Raw genomic sequence first — 24,216 nt, forward strand, 5'->3', positions numbered from 1 at the left:
CGTGCCTCGATCTCTGCATATCATCAAACTTCCGCTTCTGTCCATGCGCAGGCTTGCCGCCCTTGGTAGGAACAGAATGCGGCTGAGACTGCTGTGGCTGCACCGAAGAACTGACCACAACCACCTGTGACCTCATGTCATCCTCTATCCCAGCTGCAACCTCAACCAGCTCTGCTCTCGTAGCATAGCTCCTCACTCTGCACCGAGTCCTCAGATCATCTCGCAGAGCCAACAAGAACCTCCGCACCTGAGCTGACTCTGGCTCCCATGCCCGGCCTGCATACCCCACAAGCCGACTGAACTCTGCATCCAGCTCCCGCACTGTACGGTCCACCTGAGTCAACCCCAAGAACCGTGCCTCCATACGATCGAGAGCCTCCTTAGGAAAATACTTGGAGTTAAACTCCCTCACAAAATCTCCCCAAGACATACCCCGCTGCACCCTCCGTGCTGTCACCGACCTCCACCACTCATGTGCATCTCCTGACAAGTAAAACACTGCCAGATCCACCCTCAACTGGTCGGGACACCTAAGTGAAAGGAAAAGGTCCTCCATCCGCTCTCTCCACACATCCGCTACACTCGGATCGGTACCTCCTGAGAAATACCCCGTTCCCACTCGCCGCAGCTGCTCCATCATCTGCACATACTGAGCATCCACTACCTCGGCCCCCAGCTGCACACCTGCCTGCAAATCCGCCACAGGCTGTACCGCTGGAACCTGCCCACCATCCACTGGCGGCACTACTGGAACCTGCCCACCAACCACTGGCGGCACTACTGGAACCTGCCCACCAACCACTGGCGGCACTACTGGATCCTGCCCACCAACTCCTGGCGGCACTACTGCTGGAAGTCGCTGCAAAACCTGAGCTAGCAAGTCCATCAAGACATCCTCCCTGCCCGGAGCACCCTCAGCTGCAACCCTCACACCCGGGGCAACACCGTGACCGACACCGGGACCATCCGCCCTGCCGTCACTCAAACCAGCCTGGTCTCCAGACACACTAGGATGAACATGTGACTCCGCTACCTCCTCACTGGCCATGCTCTGGGTCACACTCTCACTGGCCTCAGGAACCTGACCTCGTCCCCGACCACGACCATGACCACGCCCACGACCACGACCACGATCGCGACCAACAACATCCTCACCTCTAACCATCTGTATCAACAAGAACAGAAGGCTAAACAACAAATAGTTCTATTAACACAAGAACACAACTTACCGTGGAATCACAAAACAGTGTCGAAGAGGATGTTCTAGGACTTCATGCCACACACAATTGACCAACTCACACAATCAACCATAGCATGGAATCCTAAACATCAACAACAAAAGCACAATGAACCCTAGACCTAGAACCGTAAGGGCTCTGATACCAAAATGAAACAACCCCTTTTTTATATATAATATAATTCACTAGTGGTCCCATACCCACTAACATTCTAGCAACAATCAACAACCGCGGATAACCAAAAAAACCATTCCATTAATCCAATAAGAAATCCAGCATAAATAAACCAATAATGCAATAATCCAAACCAACAATGAAATAGCAAGGTTCCAACATCCTACACTGTTCTATCATCTCAATACTAGCAAACTAACAATAGCTAGACCACAATCAATCAAGCCTCTAGAACATCCTCCTCCTCATTGCCTTTGATTCCACGATCACACTTTTCCTTTACCTGCACACCACAAACAACAATTGAGATGCATAAGTATTATCATAAATACTTAGTGAGGCCGTCATCCCATCTACTAGGTTATACACACAAGCATATGAGACCCTCATGTTTAAGCAAGCAAACAAAACACAAGCAATACATCAAACCAAGAAAACAAGTCTCGGATGAGATTGGTGTCGACCGATGCTACAAGAGAGGTGCCGATCGATGCCACAAAAACCGGTGTCGACCGATGCTGAAAAGTGTTGATCGATGCTCCACCAAAGAGGTGTCGACCGATGCTACTTACTAAGGTGTCGATCGATGCCACTTCTGCAGACATGATCTGCGCGAACACGAACGTCGAACTTTCGTTTTAATCCATCTCGAAACCGTCTCAAACTCACCTTAACACCTCGGAAATCACTGGGAATCACGAAAACAACAAACCCAAGCAAGCAAACAACACAAAACAACAAGAAAACACCCAAACAAAATAGATCTCATGCTTAGATCAACCATGGTCAAGCACTCACCTCAAGAACAGGAAGATTGGATTGAGAAACGTTGGAATCAACACCTCCAGAAGCTTCTCTTTCGTTCCCAGCAACAGCTATCACTTCCACAGCCTCAGATCTCTCCCAAATCACCAAGAACAAGCCCAGAAAAATCACAAAACGTTTTCTCTCCTTTCTCTCTTTTTCTCACTTAACGGCGACTAAAAATGAGACTTCCCAAACCCTTAATTCGTCTTAGACGCTTATATCACGATTTAGGGATTTTAATTGAACCAAACCGAACTAAACAGCAATTAAAACAAACCGGACCAAACTGGAAATCATGGTGTCGATTGATACACCAAGGGTGTCGATCGGCACCCACACCAAAACTACAAAAATTGGTTCGCGGATGTTACAAGGCTCGAAGAGGATGATACTAGGATTCTATACCACACACAAATTGACTAACTACTCATAATCAATTTCCATCACACAACAACCATTCACAACATCATGCACCAAGCAACAGGAAAATAATTTTGAAACCTGCACTTTTGTGTGGTGATGAATGATGAATGATGATAGAGATGATGAATGATGAACAGGTGGAGTGCAAGAGGGATCAATTACCCTTATGTAGTTGTAGCATAAAGGATGTCAAACCAAAATGAGTGTGATGCAAGCAATCAGGATGTGAACACTTATCTAAGTTAAGCCAAATATGATGAATATTTTTGACTAACAACCTAATGACAATAGCAAGATACAAAATGTAAAAACTACTAAGACAAGATACTAAATGCAAAGTGAACAATGTAAACTAAGCAGTAATGAAACTAAACAAGAGCAAGTACTACACTAATGCAAGATAAGTAATGAACATGATTAAACAGAAACTAAATGAATGTAACAAGAATGAAACATGAAATGAAACAGGACAGATGCAGAACATAAACAAGAGACTCTGGAACTAGCTCGAGCAAGCACTCGATCGGATGCACGATCGAGTACTAGGTCGAGTGGACAAATACGAGAAACAGAGTCAACCAAACAAAACAGAGCAAGACAAAAGCAAATCAAACTGCAAGCAAATAACAGGATTTAAACAGGCAAATCAATAGACAAAGAAGGTCCTAAGGATGGATTCATGGGCTCGACTTAGATTATGATCATCTAAACTGGTCAACAAACCTCAATCAAACATGAGCTATCTCTAGACAATGATCTCCTAAAACATGTTAATCCACTCTCATGGCAATAACAATCAATCTTAGATACTCCTAGACTAGCTCTCACTAGCAAAGAACATATAAAAGAAGGCAATAAACAACCAGATCATTTATGTCAAAAATCAAACAAAACATCTAATCTCTTAGCATGCTTAATGATAATCTCTAGATCTAGCCTTATCTAGCAACTTAGACATTGGTGTGATGCTAAGGAGCTTAAGATCTAACCTTACCTTCTCAGTATAAGGTTAGCATAGAACATATCTAGCCTATAAGAGATCTATAACCAAACAAGCTTGACCAATCTAAACAACCACAACCCTAATCCAGCCTAACCCATCCTTAAGATCCTAAGACACTACTCACAATCACTAAACATGATGAACAAAATCATAAACCCAGAAATCAATGAAACTTGCATGATTATATAGATGATATAGAGATCTACAATATTGAAGAAGAAAACAAACTGAAAATCTCAATACTTTGAAAGTTATAGAACCAACAAGTATCAAAGATTTCAATGGTTTATGCAAAAGTGGCTACAAAATCTAAAACAAAGAAAGGCAAAAAGTAGAAAATTCCCAAAAGGGTAAATACTAGGTTTCACAGATTTTTCTAAAAGGGGGCTCTCCTTGGTGGCTGCAGGGTACAAGTCTTTATATAGGAGAGAGGGGAAGCCCTAAAAAGGCTAAAAGACAAAATAGAAGGGTGGCTCGGTCAACTCGACCATGTGCTCGGTCGAGTGCATGGTTGAGTGGGCTTCTCTTTTGCTGCTTCCATCCGGTCAAGTCCTTCTCCGCACACGGTCGAGTGTCTGGTCGAGTAAACTCACGGATCTTGATTCTTCAGCTCTAGCTCCCTTGTTTTCTTCTCTTGATAGCTGCAATCCTCTTCAGCATTCTTTCCATGCTCCTTAGGCTCCAAAACCACTTGTTTATGAAAGAAACTATGCAAATGCAATGCAACTCTACTCTAATGTATAAAAAGTCCTAAAGCCATGCAATAACAGCCAAACTAGATAGTAAATGATGCAAAAGATGTGAATATACTAAGGGAAAACAAAGTAAAATATATGAACATCAACACCCCCAAACTTAGTCTTTGCTTGCCCTCAAGCAAATGTACAAGACATAAGAAGGTATGTGAGGTTTGAAAGTGGGATCTCAACTCCTAAAGCTTGCTAATAAACCAGCTAGAATCAATGTCCAAGTTACTAGTACTATGATGCAAGTTGAATGAGCTGTACTTAGAAATTTTAGACAAGCCTATCACAACCTTTACTGATTTGAGCCTTAGATATCCACATGCATTCAAATCAACCATTTCTATTAACATTCATTAATCAAGAACATGAATCAATCTTATGCAATGCTTAAACTCATTTGGCTTGGAGATAAAGGTTTAGAGACAATAATGGTCTCTCTTTAGAGTGGGGCTAATCAATATCAAGGTTCTCTCATAAAAATGGATTGAGCTTTAGAAGAAGGCTCAAGGTAAGAACACTTAGACACATACAAGAACAAAACATTTTCTACCCAAAGGCACCCAAAGTTTTTGATCCTAACATTCTAAGCCCAAATTGTCCTAGTTCTACCCTTTATCTTCTTCTCTTCTCTTATACCCATTTCTCTTTTGTTTTAAGCCTTAGGAGAGGTTTCTTATTTGATATTTCTAGTGGAATGGGAGTTTCTTTCTTATTTGCTATCGTTCCCTTTTCTTCTTAATCTTAAGACATAAAAGTTTTTTTGCTATACTCTTCTTTTCTTTGACTAGAACCATCTTTAACAATTTTTTACTTCCTATCCTTTCACTAGACCTTGATTTTATTTAAACACATTCCCCTCCTAAAGACTCTAACCTTTTCTTTCTCTTTTTCTCTTTTCTTTTCTTTTCTTTTCAAAACAACCAAGTCCCAAACCCAACAATTAAACTACCTAGTCCTATCTAGTTTGAAAATTGCAAACTAGAACTACACATGACTTTACTCTTTTCAGCTCAAACCTAACACTTTCTACCAAGCTCAATCCCAAAATAGACCTCACACACACAAGAATAAACATGGCTTGAAAGAAGGGTTGGTTAAGGGTGGGCGAAACTGATTTTAATGATGTAATCAGCTACTTTGGATCAACAAGAGTGGTAAAAAGGAGGAAGATGATCCAAATATGTATATGGTATCCATGAGTTTAAAGCAATGCACAAATTAATAATTAAAAGTCAATATTAGGTTCGTATAAATAGGAAATGGTAAAAAAAAAAAAAAAAAAAAAAAAAAGGAAATGGTATCAAATCACAACATGCTTAATTTAGACCATAATGCAGTTTAGGAATTCAAGGCTTGGTTCAATCTTATGCTTCTAACCACTCAACTAGCATCAAAGTACTATTAACTTGGGCATTGATCCTAGTTTAGTGAATCTATACAAGCTAAGAAGACAAAATTCATCATAGATCCCTAATACAAATATTAAACAGTCCTAAGTGAAACATGCTAAACAAGATCCTAATATGCAATGCAAACTACATGAACACTCTTTTTTTTATAAAGATTTTTTTTTTTTTTTTTTTTGCAAAATTTTTCAATTTTTTTTTTTGTTTTTTATATGCCTTAGATAAAATGAAAATATAAACATGAATAAGAAAACAAAACACAACATCAAATACTATCTCAAACCCTCCCCCAAACTTAAATTACACAGTCCACTGTGTAAGAGAAATTTGTAAGAGGATTCAAGACTAAAAACAAAATGAAACTAGATATGCAATGGTATTTACAAAGATAAGGTGATAGTGTTACCTCATGGATTGTGGAAGAAACTGTCCACGCCCTCATTCATGCTCTCATAAGTGTAGTGAGGGTCTTGTTACTGGCTTGGAGGTGGAGAATGAGGCAACTCGACGATGGCCATCGACTGGTACTCGGTCAAGTGCCCGGTCGAGTGGACTGGTCGAGTTGGTTTGCGATCCTTCCTTTCTTCTTCTGTTTAGACTCCCTTGCTTCCCTGACCATGAAAACACCAAAACAAAAATCAAAATACCAAAAATCCTAAGAAATCTAGACAGAGATACGTTAGGGACTTCCTCCCTAGTGAGCTTGTTTAAAGTCACTAAGCTTGACTTTTAATGCCTTTTCAGGCTTGGTTTGGAGACCAAGGAGATGATGAGATACTCCCTGGTACAACTTGATCAATGTGAAGTTAATCCTTGATCACTTCACCCTTAACACATGAACCTTGTTTCTTCTTAATCTTGAGTCGTGGTCTTGCCTTCTTCAAAGACCTCTTGTTGAGTTGCACTTGAAGATCCTTCACTAGATTAGTCAACTCTTGAACTGAACCTTTGAGCTTTTCCACTGATTCCTCATGAGGGGAGAGCTTAGCTTTTGGAGTTGCCACTTCACTTGAGACCTCATGATCACCTTTGTCCTTGATAGTAAAAGGTTGACCTTTGATGGAGGGCAAGTTGGTTGGGTTATTGATATCAAACTTCATGGTTAAACCCTCATCTATGTTCAAGGTTACCAGCCCTTCCTTGACATCTATAACAGCTCCAGCATTGGCTAAGAATGGTCTCCCTAGAATGATAGGGTCTTCAAGCTCCTTATCCATCTCTATAACCACAAAATCAGTAGGTACTCTTGCCTTGCCTATCTTGACTGGAAGGCTTTCTAATTTCCCCACTACATCCTTGTTTGATCCATCAGCAAGACTTATGTGGAGGTTGGTGGACTTGAATTCAGTATGCCCAAGATTTTGTGCTATAGAGTAAGGCATTACACTGATAGATGCTCCCAAGTCACACAAGCACTTGTTGAGGTGAAGATAGCTAAATGAGCAAGGCAGATTGAATGGACCTGGGTCTTCAAGTTTAGTTGGGATGATAACTCCCTCAATCTCCTCAAGATCCCTCTTGTCTTGATTTTGAGCTTTCTGCTTTGACATCTCAAGAAGCATATCTTGGTAGAGAGGATATGGAGCATACTGTTCCAAAGCAGGTCCTCTCTCTTCTTCTTTGAATGCTATGACAACTTCCTCTTTCAAAGCAATCACTTCCTCTTTCTTCTCAATGACAACCTCTTGTTGTAAAGCCATCATTTCTCTTTTCTCAATGATTTCCCTTAGTTCCTTCAGCTTTTATGCCTTGAAACATCCTGGGAATGGCAGAGGTGGTTTGTAAGCAGGAGGAATGTATCTAGCAGGCTTAACAGCTTCTGTGTCTTCAACTCGATGGGCCACTCGATCAGGTACTCGATCGTGTGTGTGGTCGAGTGGTTTCTCTTCTTCAGTCTGCTGAGTAAAACCTTCACTCTGGGCTTCAATTAGTGACGAATCCTCCCCACCTTGAACCTCACTGTCCTCAGTGACAACTTCTTCATATAAATGAATAGCTTTAGCTGTAAACTCCCTTGGGTTTTGAATAGCTTTTCCAGGAAGTTGATTAGGCTTTTGAGCTGAAGTAGAAGCAATGTTGCTCTCCATGTACTTCACTCTAGAGTTTAGACTTTCAAACTTGTTATTCAGGTCATTAGAATAATAATTCAACTTTTGGTTCAGCTCAGCAAACTGCTTTGCTTCCTCAATATGCCCATTTACTTCTCCAAGTAAAAATTGCTGCATCATAGCTCTTAAGTCATGTTCTTGGGCTTGTGAGGTCTGAAACCCTGGAGGTGGGTACAATTGAGCCTGGAATCCTGGTTGCTGTTGTGTGGGTACATAATGGAATATACTGCTTTGAAACATGATTACTGACTCGAACTGACACTCGGTCAAGCACTGGCTCGAGTTCAAGGTCAAGTCGACTGAGATGAGAAGTCTAAATGAATACGGGTTGTGACTAGATCAGGTACTCGATCATGTAGACGGTCGAGTGCTTGCTCGAGTTGGTACCTGAGACTCAAAACAACCAAGCAGATGAATAATCGTGATCAGTTTTGATCAAAGTAGCTATAGAACTTAAGCTTAGATTTATGTAGATCCTAATTGTCACAAACAAACACTCAAAATTGGCAACGGCGCCAAATTAAAACCTGCACTTTTGTGTGGTGATGAATGATGAATGATGAACAGGTGGAGTGCAAGAGGGATTAATTACCCTTATGTAGTTGTAGCATAAAGGATGTCAAACCAAAATGAGTGTGATGCAAGCAATCAGGATGTGAACACTTATCTAAGTTAAGCCAAATATGATGAATGTTTTTGACTAACAACCTAATGACAATAGCAAGATGCAGAATGTAAAAACTACTAAGACAAGATACTAAATGCAAAGTGAACAATGTAAACTAAGCAGTAATGAAACTAAACAAGAGCAAGTACTACAATAATACAAGATAAGTAATGAACATGATTAAACATAAACTAAATGAATGCAACAAGAATGAAACAGGAAATGAAACAGGAAATGAAACAGGACAGATGCAGAACATAAACAAGAGACTCTGGAACGAGCTCGAGCAAGCACTCGATCGGATGCACGATCGAGTACTAGGTCGAGTGGACAAATACGAGAAACAGAGTCAACCAAACAAAACAGAGCAAGACAAAAGCAAATCAAACAGCAAGCGAATAACAGGATTTAAACAGGGAAATCAATAGACAAAGAAGGTCCTAAGGATGGATTAATGGGCTGGACTTGGATTATGATCATCTAAACTGGTAAACAAACCTCAATCAAACATGAGCTATATATCTCTAGACAATGGTCTCCTAAAACATGTTAATCCACTCTCATGGTAATAACAATCAAACTTAGATACTCCTAGACTAGCTCTCACTAGTAAAGAACATATAAAAGCAGGCAATAAACAACAAGATCATTTATGTCAAAAATCAAACAAAACATCTAATCTCTTAGCATGCTTAATGATAATCTCTAGATCTAGCCTTATCTAGCAACTTAGACATTGGTGTGATGCTAAGGAGCTTTAGATCTAACCTTACCTTCTCAGTATAAGGTTAGCATAGAGCATATCTATCCTAGAAGAGATCTATAACAAAACAAGCTTGACCAATCTAAACAACCACAACCCTAATCCAGCCTAACTCATCCTTAAGATCCTAAGACACTACTCACAATCACTAAACATGATGAACAAAATCATAAACCCAGAAATCAATGAAACTTGCATGATTAGATAGATGAGATAGAGATCTACAATATTGAAGAAGAAATCAAACTCAAAATCTCAATACTTTGAAAGTTATAGAACCAACAAGTATCAAAGATTTCAATGGTTTATGCAAAAGTGGCTACAAAATCTAAAACAAAGAAAGGCAAAAAGTAGAAAATTTCCAAAAGGGTAAATACTAGGTTTTACAGATTTTTCTAAAAAGGGGCTGCTCTCCTTGGTGGCTGCAGGGTACGAGTCTTTATATAGGAGAGAGGGGAAGCCCTAAAAAGGCTAAAAGACAAAATAGAAGGGCGGCTTGGTCAACTCGACCATGTGCTCGGTCGAGTTCATGGTCAAGTGGGCTTCTCTTTTGCTGCTTCCATCCGGTCGAGTCCTTCTCCGCACACGGTCAAGTGTCTGGTCGAGTGGGCGGTCGAGTGGACTCCCGGATCTTTATTCTTCAGCTCTAGCTCCCTTGTTTTCTTCTCTTGATAGCTTCAATCCTCTTCAGCATTCCTTCCATGCTCCTTAGACTCCAAAATCACCTGTTTATGCAAGAACTATGCAAATGCAATGCAACTCTACTCTAATACATAAACAGTCCTAAAACTATGCAATAACAACCAAAGTAGATAGTAAATGATGCAAAAGATATGAATATACTAAGGGAAAACAAGGTAAAATATATGAAAATCAAATTTCACAAATTAAATTCCTTTAAAACCACTCTAACACCAATCTACTTAACCGCCCTAGAACCGTAAGTGCTCTGATACCAAACTGAAACAACCCGACCCGTTTTTTTTCTTTAATAATAATAATCTAATTAAATGCCCCATAATATTTAATTACAACTCAAACAATAAATCAACATGCATAGTGGAAGACAAACCAAACCAACTCCAATTTCGATATAAATATCATATCAATTAAAACTAATACAAACCAGCAACCTAGCATACTTCTAACAAGGTTCCAACAATAAAATAACATAAACACAACACAACAACCGAGACCCTAAATCATCCTCCTCCTCATTGCCAGGATTCTACGACACATACATGCACACCCCAAACACAATGAGATGCGTGCGTATTACCAGAAATACCCAATGAGGCGATCATCCCATCTACGAGCTATACACACAAGCTAATCAGGAGTACAACCACAAATAAAAACATAACAAACCAGCCATTAAATAGAACACTCAATAACACATTCACCACACCTACACATCATCACACAAAATAAGTCATACAACGCAATTGCTTAGATAAGCTAATGGTCCCGCACTCACCTTAACAAGCTGATTCTAACAACAAATATAACCAGGAGAAACTCTCCTCGCGTCTGAAATAGTCCAGAAACGTCCTACAACAAGTCACATAACCAAAAGTAACCTTGAAGCAAACTGGATAGAAACATCAGAAAAAAACAGTCTCAAAGACGAAACCCTAAAATTAAAACCAACCGTTAACTATCAAATCCCTCTAGTGAAAAGCTAGCACGAGACGTAAAGAAGCTTCACACAAAATCTCGTGCCGATCAGAAACCAGACGAGACCACGATCTCAGTTACAATATCCAATGGTCCAAACTCGCGTCTGAGAAAACGTTTCTCATGAAACTGTCAATAACTCATCGGGTTTAAATCCAAATCTACTTCTGTAAAAAGGAGAATGACGATAAAAGGATTGAGAATAACTCTACCAAATTTCGTTACCTTTGACAACGATTTGATATGTAAAAACTGTTTCCTCCCAAACCCTAATGATTCTGCTCATTCTCCTTCTCTATAAAATAAAGCTTTGTTGATCTCTTTCTCCTTCTCCTTCACACCAAATCGACCAAGGCTCTCTTTCTTTTTCTCTGAGACTCCGGTATCGACCATTCACAATAAGGAGAAGGAGGCGTCACTTTTAGAAAGACTACTAAGGCTTTTGATTTAATTAAACGAAATCAATTAAAAATCTATTCTTTTGGTTTAATCGACATAATCCAAAATATAATCCCGGAACACAAATGTTACAAGAGTCGATGGAAGAGCTCCCATGTCGTGAATCCAAGGGCGTCCCATGATAGCATTGTAAGCCGAAGCATAATCTACTACCAAAAATTAGTGTATTTGTTAACTCCCTCTGCATATACTGGAAGTGTCACTTCGCTAATACTCTGCTTGACCTCACCGCTGAACCCCACTAATGGAATAGATTTTCGTGTCAGTCCTCCTTCGTCAAGACCCAACTTTTTATATGTTTTCAAATAAAGGATGTTGGTTTATCTTCTATTGTCGATTAATATTCTCCTCATCAAACAATTAGCAATCATCAACTGTATGACTAACTCATCGTGATGCAGAGTGGATACGCTGCTCTCATCAGTCATAAAAGTTATAGTGTATGACGGTCTATCGCCTTATGTAGCGTGTCTTCTGCCTTGAAAGTTCTTGACAGCTCTAGTGTTTCTTTTCACAGCTGAGTGAGTTATCCCACTTATCTCTTATCCTCCAAATATAACATTGATGACTCGATCATGTTTTGGAGGTGAAACCGGAGTGTTTGCAATTGCTATTTGCTTGTTGCTCTCGTCATCCATGCGATTAGCAACCATCAACTGTATGTCCAATGTGAAACTTCAAGGCCTTCTTGTGCCGCTGTGGCCAAAGAGATGCTCTATTGGAGTTAAAAAAAGGAGTTACCAATCCATACTAGTCCTTTTACAACTTATAACACCAACAACATTCTATTAAAAACCACAAATTAGAAAACTAAAAAATAACAAACACTTGACAGAGTACAAACTTGACGAAACCATTGAGCTTAACCAGCCATAAACCACATGTGTTTGTATGAATTGAAGATGTGTCCGCTCACTAATCCGCAAAACACACCAGGTCCAAACGCTATCGCAGCTGCTATCCAACTCAACATAGGCTCTTCTGATTCTGACGTAGACTCATCCTGTTGACGCGGTGTAGGAACGGGGACATGTTTTTCTCCACAAATTTCTTCGAGGCCATAGAGTCCAGGGTTACCCATGAACGAAGAACAGTTTTGACTTCCAAACTGTGTGCTCCGTGGCACCAATCCTTCAAGATGATTGTGGGAGAAGTTGATGGTGGAGAGAAGAGTTTTCCGAGTCCTCGAGGAATTTCACCTGAAAAGTGCCTGTGATGGTGGGATATTGCCAATGATGGTGGGATATTGCCTGTGAATGCGTTGCCTGACAAGTTGAGAAGACGCAACTCGCTCAAGAGACCAATAGATCCAGGGATATGTCCAGAGAACCTGTTTCCAGAAAAATCAATAGCTTTGAAGGCTTTAAATATTTGAACGAAATCCATGTCTACTCCTTAATACACCAACTCAATCGAATCTTTGTGATTATTTTTTCTATCCCCCATGTAGTTCGACCCTGGTATACGTATATTTCTTTTATAATCTAGTGTGCGGATAGGTCGACTCCACACCGATGACATTTCAGTCCAGTTGGCAAAATAGTCTTGTGGTAACGATCCAACGAAGTTGTTGTTGGATATGTCCATGATCCTCAAGCTTGGAAACCCTAAATAGGCAGAGGGGTTATTGACTGGACCATAAAATGTATTTGACCGGAGCACAAGAACTGTTAGGTGTTGTAGAGATCCCAACCAAAATGGAAACGTGTCTTTGATCTTGTTTCCTCTCACGTTTAGAAATTCCATCACCTCGCAATTGATCAAAGATTTTGGAAGTTTCCCCACAAAATTGTTGAGGCTGACATCAAGTGATCGCAACTGTGAGCCATCCATGCAGAAATCTGGCATAAACCCACTTAGACTGTTGTTTCGCAGATTTAACGTACTGAAATCAGTGGAATTCTTCAAGCATTGTGGAATTGATCCATTGAGATGGTTGTTGGAAAAATCTAAGAAAGAAAAATATTTGAGGTTGCAGATCCATTTGGGAATTGGTCCTTGGAGTGAATTTGAACTAAGATCCCAGTCTCTTTCTAATGATCCATCAGTACCAAGTTCCACAGATTTGCCGAAGCTGTTGAAATAATTATAAGAAAGATCCAACGAATTCAACTTAGACGAACTCCATAAACAATGAGGTACTTCACCGTTCAACTTGTTGTAGGAAAGATCAAGGGAACTGAGGTTTACTAATCTAGATATTGATCTAGGGACTGGTCCTCCGAAATTGTTGTGGCTAAGATCTAAATATTCTATATTGACTAATTTAAATATTGATCTAGGCACTTGTCCTCCGAAGTTGTTGTGGTTAAGATATAAACGATCCAGATTGACTAATTTTGATATAGAACTAGGGACTTGTCCTCCCAAATTGTTGTGGCTAAGATCTAAATTTTCGAGATTAACTAATTTAGATATAGATTCTGGGATTGGCCCATCAAAGTTGTTGTAGCTAACATCTAAGTTTGTCAACTTAGATGATGAAGAGGTGTTCCCAAAATCAATAGCTCCCTCGAATTGGTTTTCACTTAAAACAATATCGACTAACGAAGGAATCGTGAACAAGGATGAGGGAAAAGGTCCGAAAAATGAGTTATTATACACCCACAATTGCTCTAAATTGTGGAGTCCACTTAGGCCCGAAGAAATCGAGGATTTGAAGTGATTGAAGGAGAGGTCGACTATGGACAAGGTGGTTAAGTTGGCTAATACTCTAATCCCACCAGTGAATTGATTTTCACGGAGGTGCAATTCAGAAAGTTTTGTTAAGTTGGCAAATGAAGTTGGAATATTACCTCTAAGATCATTAACAGAAAGATCCATGTACTCTAGTTGGTTTAGGTTACCGACTGAAGCCGGAAATTCACCTACTAATTGGTTAGAAGAAAGATCAAGATGCTTGAGATGAGAAAGATTTCCAATGGAAGAAGGAATCTCTCCTTGGAGATGGCAAAATGAAAGATCTAGCTCACGAAGATGTTGGAGTTTAAAAAGACCACTGCTAGGTTTCAAAGAGGTGTTGGCAGTTTCTGAAATGAGATTAAGTGATATCACCTCTCCTAGTGTAGCATCACACATGACACCCTCCCAAGAACAACAGTCTGCACTCTTGTTCCACAAAACTGTTGTTTCATGACCGTTGTCGTTAGAATGGATCGTGAACTCTTTTTTTAGCTCCAAAAGAGCATCTCTTTGGTCGCTGCGGCACAAGGACCGTGTGGGAGAAGCGAGAGTGTTTGGTAAGGAGATAAGGTAAAAGAAGAAATAGATGGTAATAATAATACCAAGAAAGCGATCAGATTGGCTTCGAATCATCGCCTCTCAATATTTGTTATTAATTTTGAGACAAATATAATTTGTTTTGTTGAAAGGTAAGTGATGAAACTGTCTGGCTTACACACTATTCTTTATATAAGAACATTCTGTTTAAGAAGCTTGACTTGGCAAGTCTTCCACTATATTATTTTACGATTAAATCAAAGACGGGAATAATGAATAATAATTTTAGTGCACACCAACCAAACTTTAAGGTAGTCAAAGCCAAAAAAACGCACAAACAAATACCAAAAGGGGATACAAACAAACATGTATGTACAACAGTTCAAGTAATGTCGTGAGAAATGGTTTTGGAATTACTCAGGTCAAGTGGTTGATGCCGTGTTAAAGAACCTACTCGTCCTTTCTTTTCATTTTTTTTTTTGTAGAAAATTTTAGTGCCCACTAAGTAGTATTATTAGAGGAAGCGTCTAGGTTACGGAGATAAATATCACTCTTCGATCGTTTTTGTAAAGCCTACTGGTTAATATATATTAGTTTAGCTAGTTCCTCGAGAGTGTTTGTTCTTTGTAAATTATTTTCAATAAACATATGTTGGTGTTATAAGTTGTACTGTTCTTACCATTTCTTTTTATGGTTCAGGTGATTGTCTATGTTTATCAATTATCAATCTTTGACAGGTGTTTCTTCTTTGTAATTTTCCATTATGTAGGCTTATTATAAACATTGTCAGTTATTTCTTCTCTGTATGACTCTTCTTTTACCTCAGGTCGAATGTTATCACCGTTTTGTGTAATATGGTTCATGTTGGTTGCCAATATTTTAGTTGATTCAATGCATACATTTACATCATTTATAATATGATATAGTATTATATTAATAATATAATATGTAGGAATTAAGAGGAACAAAACGAATGTAGGATCTCTCATTCTGGAAAGAATCATAGAAGAGATTTGGAAAAATGTTAGTGAAACAGAAGGTTTGGGAAATAAATCATTTACATATAATATAGTATTGTTTGTGGAAATTTTGGTGGAACAATCTTCATGAGTGACTTTGTAAAGCCAAATCTTTGTGGAAAATTTGGATCGGCCACAAATTTATTTTTCACATGAGAGTTATTGTTGCAGCGTGCTATAGACGTTATCATAGGATTCTGTTTGAGTAAATTGTATAAAGAGTAAACACACATTTTTTAATTATCATTTGACGCACTTAACGAGAATGCTCTAGTAAATGACTTTTTTTTAGAGTTAGGCAATGAAACAATATTGTAATAAGAGAAAGGCAAAAACGAATATGAAAATGTTCCTTGTTTTGATTTATGCAAGCGTAGGAAGAAGCAATTGCCTCTTAGATCTCTTGTTTGCTGAAGAGAGGATTTCTTAAAAGATTGAGTAAGCCTCAAATCCTGGTTGTAGTCTCGCTGATTGTGTTTGGTTACAGGTCTTTTGGACTTTTGAGAAGGAAAGACTAAATTTGAATGGCGTTGAAAATGTAAACTATCAAGAAGACCACAGTCGGGGTCTTGAATTTTCTTATGTTGGCTAATATAAGCCTAAGTGTATGACTATACACTATAATTATTGACATTGCCTAACCTAGAATCATTGACATTCCTAATCTTTTAATTGCTTCTTCTTTGGGGACAGAGTAGTTTTTGTGTGAAAGGATGTTGTCATGTACTAATCATTGATCTTAGATTTATTAACTTCAATATCGATCTAGGGACTCCCCCATTTAAATAGTATTCGTTAATATCTCAAAAATTATTCCCCAAAATCAATAGGTCTAAGAATGAGAGCGTCACTAAAATGTTAAATTTAAAGTTAATACACTCATGAGGTTTATTTATGGATGAAGATGGTCTAAGAGACAAAGACGTGTACTCATATGTTGTTAATGCACCCATGTGTCGTGGTTAGACAAAAATACAAAATAAATGATAGAAAAATAAGACACACACTTGTGTTCAGGTATAATGCCGTGAGAAATAGGTTTATCATTAAATAAGGTTATGAGGATAAGAAAGAGCAAAGCCAATCGTCAAAGTTTATAAGTATATTCTTTCATAGTTAATAACTTTGTGCCCGACAAAGACTTTTGGATTCCCAAACCTTCTTACACTTCTCTAACCGATTGAAGACTTTTGCAATTTTCTCCTCACGATATCTGTTTTCTTCCTCCTAATTAATAACTCATTATTTGTAAAATAAATATATGCATTGAATCAACTTAAACATGATTTATAGAGATTTTGTTCAAGCTTGATAACTGAGAAGCGTAGACAATCACATGAACCATATTACATAATGATGAGACCACTACAACTTACAACACCGAGAATGTTTACTAAAACCAGAAAATAGAAAACTGCCAGTGGCAAACACTTGACGAATAAGTTACCGGAGTACAAACTTGACGAAACCTTTAAAAGATAAGATTAACCAGCTATAATTAAACCACTCGTGCTTGTATGAAGTGAAGATGTGTCCAATCACTAATCCACAAAACACACCAGGTCCAAATACTATCGCGGCTACTTTCCAATTCAGTACTGGCTCATCCGGGTCCGACGTCAAAGATTCGTCGGGCTGATGCAAAACAGGGACACGGTTTTTTGCACAGTTTTCTTCGAAGCCATATAATCCTGGATTATTCATGAATGAAGAACAATTTTGACTTCCAAACTGTGGGCTCTGTGGAACCAATCCTTGTAGATGATTGTTGGAGAAGTTTATGTATGACAAAAACGAGAGATTTACGAGACCACGAGGAATTTCACCTGACAAGTTATTTCGTGATAGGTCCAATATCTCAAGCTTTGTGATATTCGTCAAGGATGGTGGGATGTTGCCTGCGAATGTATTGCCTGACAAGTTGAGAAGGTTGAGTTCGCTCAATAGACCAATGGATGTTGGGATATGTCCCGAAAACCGGTTTCCAGAAAAGTCAATGGCTTTGAAGCCTTTCAAGATTCGAACGAAGTCCATGTCAACTCCTTTATACACCATATTAATCGATTCATCTCCCATATATCCAAACTCTGGGATGTGCAAAGACTCATAACCACTCCACACCAATGACATTATTGTCCAGTTGTAAAAATAGTCTTGTGGCAATGATCCAACGAAATTGTTATTGGATATGTCAATGATCTGCAGATTCGTAAACCCTAAATAGGTAGAGGGGTTATAGACGGGACCGTAGAATGCATTTGATCCGAGCATGAGAACATTTAAGACCTGAAGAGATCCCAACCAAAAAGGAAACGTGTCCTTGATCTTGTTTCCTTTCACATTCAGAAACTCCATTTCCACGGAAATGATCAAAGATCTTGGAAGTTTCCCCAACAAATTGTTACGGCTGACATCGAGTGAGCGTAACTCAGAGGCATTTAAATCTGGTAGAAGTCCACTTAAACTGTTGTTTCTGAGAGTTAACTCTCGAAGATTAGTGAAATTCTTCAAACATTGAGGAATCGAACCAGAAAAACGGTTGTTGGACAAATCCAATTTAGTTAAATTTCTGAACTTGCATATCCATTGGGGAAATGTTTCTTGGAATAAATTTGACCCAAGATCCAACTCTACTAGGGCTCCATCGATAACTTCCACTGGTTTACCAAAACTGTTGAACGAATTATGAGAAAGCTTTAAAGAGCCCGACTCATCCTTAGACGGTCTCCACTGGACTTTCCATAAATGAGGAGGTACTTGACCTTCAAATTTATTGTAGGAAAGATCAATGGAAATGAGATTCAATTTGGATATTGAACTAGGGACTCTCCCTTTGAAATTGTTATGGCTAAGATCTAAAGTATTGAGATTGTGTAGTTTCCATATAGATTCTGGAACTAGCCCATCAAATTTGTTGTCCCTAACATTTAAAACTTCAAGCTTAGATGATGAAGAGGTATTCCCGAAATCAAGAGTTCCCTCAAATAGGTTTTCATCTAAAGCAATTGCTACTAACGAAGAAATCTTGAGCAAAAATGAGGGAAACGAGGATTTGAAGTGATTTGAGTTGAGGTCTATGTAGGTCAAGCCGGTTAAATTGGCTAATACTATTTCTACATCCCCACCAGTGAATTCATTTTCATAGAGGTGCAATATAGAAAGCTTGGTTAAGTTGGCAAATGAAGTAGGAATATTACCTCTTATATAATTACACGAAAGATCCATGTATCTTAGCTGGTTTAGTTTACCGATTGAAGTTGGAACTTCACCTACTAGCTTATTTAGAGAAAGACTAAGATATGTGAGATGAGAAAGATTTCCAATGGAAGAAGGAACTTCACCTACTAATTGGTTATGAGAAAGATCAAGAGATGTGAGATGGGAAAGATTTCCAATGGAAGAAGGAATCTTCCCTTGAAGATTGGAAAATGAAAGATCTAGCTCACGAAGATGTTGGAGTTTAAATACACCACTGCTAGTTTTCAAAGAGGTGTTGACAATAATATCCGAGGAATGGAGAGATAATGATATCACCTCTCCCAAAATATCATCACAAGTGACACCACGCCAAGAACAGCAGTGAACGCTCTTGTTCCATGAAGTTGTTGGTACACCGAACTCTTTTTGTACCTCCAAAAGAGCATCTCTTTGGTCATGGCGGCACAAGGACAGTGTAAGAGAAGAGAAGATAGTAATACTAAGAAAACAATAGAAAAAATAGATGGTAGTAATACCAAGAAAGCAATAAGATTGGTTTTGTATCATTCTAAATTTTGGAGACATTGAACGATTTTTTTTTTTTTTTTTTTGTGTTGTTAAATTGGTATGTGATATATATGTATTGGTTACACACTTATCTTTATAATAGAACACATCATTCGTAAGAACGTTGACTTGGCAAGTCTTCTTATAAATTAATTGGGTCATGTGGCTAAGATGGAGTCAACGAATCCTTTCCTACATCTTTTTTTCCTTTTAGTGAAGAAATTTCTTAGCACCCATTAATGTGTTTGACGAAACGTCTAGAAGGAAATTATTTTAAATTTCTTAGCATCCATGATTTTGAAGGATTTAATGGGATTTAATAAATTTGGAATTCTGATAGATTTTTGGGAAATTTATATGATTTATGGTAAAATTCTTTCAAATCTCACCTAAAACTATGAGATTTGGATTTCTGTATTTTTAACTAAACAAATCCTCCCAAATCCTCCGGAATCCCAAAAACTTATTAAAATCCAAATCCATAAACTGTTTTGAATAACAGTGGATTTTAAAGTAGATTTTTAAATCATCAGTTCAATAACTGTGGATTTCAGGAGACTTTTTAAAATTCATGATTGAATAACATAGGATTTATAAATTTTACACAAATCACTTAAAATATCAAGTTGAATACACCCTCCTTAGTGAAGAACCTTGTTTTGGAGCCATATCATTTATACACACAATTCTCTTGTGCATCTTTGTAGACAATTCTTTGGGATGATTTTGAGAGCATCATGTATATAGAAGACTAAAATTAATCTCTCAGATTTTTCCTTTCTTATTATAGCATATTTGTAATACTTTTTTCCCCAAACCGAATAATAATAATAATAACTAGCACACATCTAATTATTACTTAGGTAAAATCTAAAAGATTTATTCATGTTTATTGCACAAGCGGAACTCAAAAATCAGGTTTTGTTTGCCTTAGATAGTTGGTGTTCAGTTTTCCAAGTTGAATCAAACCAGTAAAGCTCACACTAAAATATGACCATAGATGCATAGTTCTTAATGCACAAGGCACTATTACACCAGGGTTCGAATCCTACTTCCTACGGAAGTAGAGATTTGGCTAATGGGCTGGTTTCTTATGACCTAATGGTTACAAAAAAAAATTTGATCCTGAATGCTCTCTTCATATATATTTGGTGGGTATATATCTATTTGATCTCGACATATGAACCCCAAAGTTTTAAACTTAAACTACTAGAAATATTATCTACAAAAAAAACTCATATTCACCAATTTACATATAATCAAAACTAAGAATCAAGTGTTGTAAACAAAGAAAGCGGAAACAAAGATAATCAAGAAGGGATGTATGAAGGAATTTAGTAGGAAATAGCGAAAAAGGTAAACATTGAACCAAAGAGTCACATTCTAGAAAGACTTAATTTGAAACGTTACATAGTTGCATTATACAACTATATATTCTTTTGTTGTCAATGATATATGACAATTTTCTAATGAAAATACAGAGCCTGATATTCTTTGGCAAAACAGAATCTGATTAGAAAAAAAGTCAATAGCTCTATACGAAACTGCAAATACTAGTCCTCAAACATAATACCGTAAATCAATCAGCAACACATGTAGACTCAATTTTCCACTAAAAAAAAAGTCACAAGAAGGCACCAAAAGCATCAAAAAAAAGATTTGAGGAGGTGATATTTTATAGGGACGATTGCAAAATTAGACCTCTGACTTGAGTCAATTGTAAAATTGGACCTCTTTTTTTCTCTCCAACATTTGTCATTTTCTCCCTACTAAATCCTCTGCAATTCCATGTATTCACAGAAATGCCATTATTTCTGATTTATTTGAATTTCTTGCAAAAATATTTATTACATCCATATCCTCATCTTCTTCTTTTATTTACGGTTGTGCCATCGCCATCAATTTTCCAACCACCATGAACAACCAAATTTGAAGCTTTTAATGCTTCAAAAACCCAAATTTGTGAGCTTAAATAACACACAATGCTATGAGTACTTCATTTCTTCCATCTCTTCTCCATTTTAATCGAAAAAATTGAAAGTTTGTTAATCTTGTTATATCTTGTGAACAAGGAAAATTGGCGCTGTGTTTATTCAGTGGTGACTAAATACCATGTCCTCGGTGCTTGACATTGCGAAACAACCACCAATAAGGTTATTTTCCGGTAGATTTCGTGATTTTCTTTGTTTTTTTGTCGAAATTAGACTTCATTTGTTAGTCCAACCGTCATAATATCATGTAAAGTCTACTATTTGGTCAGTTTTGCAATTTAAAATTTATCGACTTTCGAGCCCGTAGACTAAAATTCTAGTCTCCATAATTTCATTTGAAAACAAAAATATAGTGTAGACTGCATTAAAATATTTCCAACCGATACCTCGTTTGCAGTCTACTAAGGTGTATTTTTGCAATTGACCAAATTCTTGACTTTTTAGTGATGACTGCTAGGCTAAGCGTTCTTACGATAATAAACGAGTAGACTTCTATAGTGACTATTTTTGGAATTGACTAAAATATTTAAATATTGACCGTAATATTATTATATTAAAATAATTAGTTGACTGCAAAAGAAGTATACTACTTAAAAAATTCAAATGTTGGTCAACCACAAAAATGACCACGGCAGACTGCAAACGAAGTCATCATTAATGTAGACTTTGTACGAAGTCTACTTGGCAACAAAGTTTACTTTTTCTTGTTGACGGATAGTTGAAGTCTACTTAGTAGACAGAAGTCTACTGTAAAGTCAATGGGTTGGTCAATTGCAAAAATAACCAGAGTCGACTATATTTGAAATTAACCAGTTGAACTTTCCATTGAAGTCTACCTTGTTTTATCTATTTAATTGCAAAACTAACCAAAAAATTAACAAAGGAAGACCACAAAAGAAGTCAACCGGTTCTGGTAGACTTCGTTCGCAGTCTGCTTTGTTAAATTGTAATTGTAAAAATAGACCGCAAAAAATAGACTTCATTTGAAGTTATCCTCGTATAGTCTTTTTTATGTCTACTCGTTGATGTGAACATGAAGTCAGTATTATTTGAAAACCAAATTATTGCAAATTGGTGAATAATTTTTAAGATTTTCTTGTTGTATTCTTTTATATATGTTATTTACTTGCCTCTGTATGTTTTTGACATGAATCCATATTATACATATGGAGAAATCAAGTTTTTGGTTTTCATAGGCAGTTAGGTCATTAAGGTAGACTAATTTAGGAAGTCAACGTGTTGGAGTTATCTGTGAAGTCTGTATAATTGAGATAGTGTTTAATTGAAATTATAAATTTTTCTTATTGATTTTGTAGTTCATTTGTTTTGTATCGGTTATGTACTTGCCTCTGTCTATTTTTTTCATGATAATATATTATACTTTTGGATCAATCATGTTTTTGGTTTTGTTATGCATCTATGTTATTATTGATTTAAGACTTCTACATGTAGTCAGCTATGTAATGAGTATTTGACTTGCTGCATACTCTTTCAGGTAAATGGCGCAAATACCTGTTGTTTTCGGAGTATGAGTGACGAGAAATGGGTCTTGGCATTTTGATATGGATGGACGCAAAGGTGGGAGATTGTTTTTTTTGCGACACGGTTGTACATACACTGAGCTTCTTGAAATGGTTGTAGAAGATTATCAGATTGACAAAGAAACAGAGATGGTTCAGTTATCGTATCCCTTAACAGAGATGATGCTTCAACAATTGCCCCAAGATACCCCTCCTGTCTATATCACAAATGATAGATCAGTTCAGAACTTGATAGATTTTAGTAGTAGGAATGTTGTTCGCCTTTGCGTCTCTACGCGATGCATGGATGGACAGCCAGTTAAGGAATGTGTTAATGATATAAACAACTCTCGTTCTATAGACGATGGGGAGTCAACGGGTGAAGTAGGTGACAATGTAGATCCAGGTGCGGATGAATGTGTAGAAGAATGTCAAGAAGCTCTCCATGATACTATAGATGAGAAGCCGAAAGATGTTGATGACATGGATTTTGATTACAGTGAGTACGGGAATTTTGAAGATGAAGATGACGATGGCGATGGAGATCACCTGGATGTAGATGCTGAAGAAGGGAAACCATTTGTTGGTGGTATTCATGGACAGTTAAATAATCCTTGGATAGACCAACTAAAAGTAGGTCAATGCTTTCCATGCAAACATGATGTCATAACAGAGGTGCGTTTGACTGCTATTATGTTAAAATTCTCTTTCAAAATTAAGAAGTCCACAAAGACTCGGTTGGTGGCAATATGCGCTGTGCCAGGATGCACGTGGAGGGTCGTCGCCAGTGTGAAGAATGATCCAACCACTTTTTGGGTCACCAAATATCTGAACGTGCATACATGTTCTATTGTGAACCGTGTAGCTCACCGTAGGCGTTGCACCTCCAAATATATTGGGATGCTTTTTGTAGACCGGGTAGGAATAGTTGATGGTGTTGTCCCACAACATATCGAAGATTAAATGAGGACAATGTTCGGCATGACATTGGGTTACACAACTTCGTATAGAGCTTTACAATATGCCTTGGAATATGTGAGAGGAAACGCCGAATCTGGATATGCGAAGTTGCCTTATTGTTTTAGAAAAATAGAGCAGTCAAACCCGAGAAGTGTTGTTGACCTTGTTGTTGATTACGACCATAGGTTTAAGTACCTTTTTCTATCTTTCGATGCTTCAATCCGTGGTTTTAATTACGTGAGGCGAGTTATTGTGGTTGATGGGACCCATC

At 37.8% G+C, this 24,216-nt stretch overlaps 2 protein-coding genes and 1 pseudogene across 2 annotated transcripts; all 3 read right to left on the minus strand.

The window, feature by feature from the left end:
* Positions 1-1,519: 1,519 nt before the first annotated feature.
* LOC147926611 (uncharacterized) lies at positions 1,520-9,229 on the minus strand. The gene is made up of 2 exons (XM_087486683.1): positions 6,204-9,229; positions 1,520-1,695 (listed from the first exon to the last, which is right to left on the minus strand). The coding sequence occupies exon 1, from the start codon at positions 7,498-7,500 to the stop codon at positions 6,604-6,606; it is 897 nt and encodes a 298-aa protein (XP_087342809.1). The 5' UTR covers positions 7,501-9,229; the 3' UTR covers positions 1,520-1,695; positions 6,204-6,603.
* A 2,960-nt stretch (positions 9,230-12,189) lies between these two features.
* Positions 12,190-14,834, minus strand: LOC104746791 (receptor-like protein 37 pseudogene; annotated as a pseudogene).
* Positions 14,835-16,954: 2,120 nt separating this feature from the next.
* Positions 16,955-19,539, minus strand: LOC104746792 (receptor-like protein 38). The gene has a single exon (XM_010468320.3). It carries the CDS (start codon positions 19,490-19,492, stop codon positions 17,153-17,155), a length of 2,340 nt encoding a protein of 779 aa, XP_010466622.3. The 5' UTR covers positions 19,493-19,539; the 3' UTR covers positions 16,955-17,152.
* Between the last annotated feature and the right edge of the window lie 4,677 nt (positions 19,540-24,216).

This window comes from Camelina sativa, chromosome 15, assembly GCF_030686135.1.
Source record: "Camelina sativa cultivar CO46 ecotype springtype chromosome 15, ASM3068613v1".
NCBI lineage: Eukaryota > Viridiplantae > Streptophyta > Magnoliopsida > Brassicales > Brassicaceae > Camelina > Camelina sativa.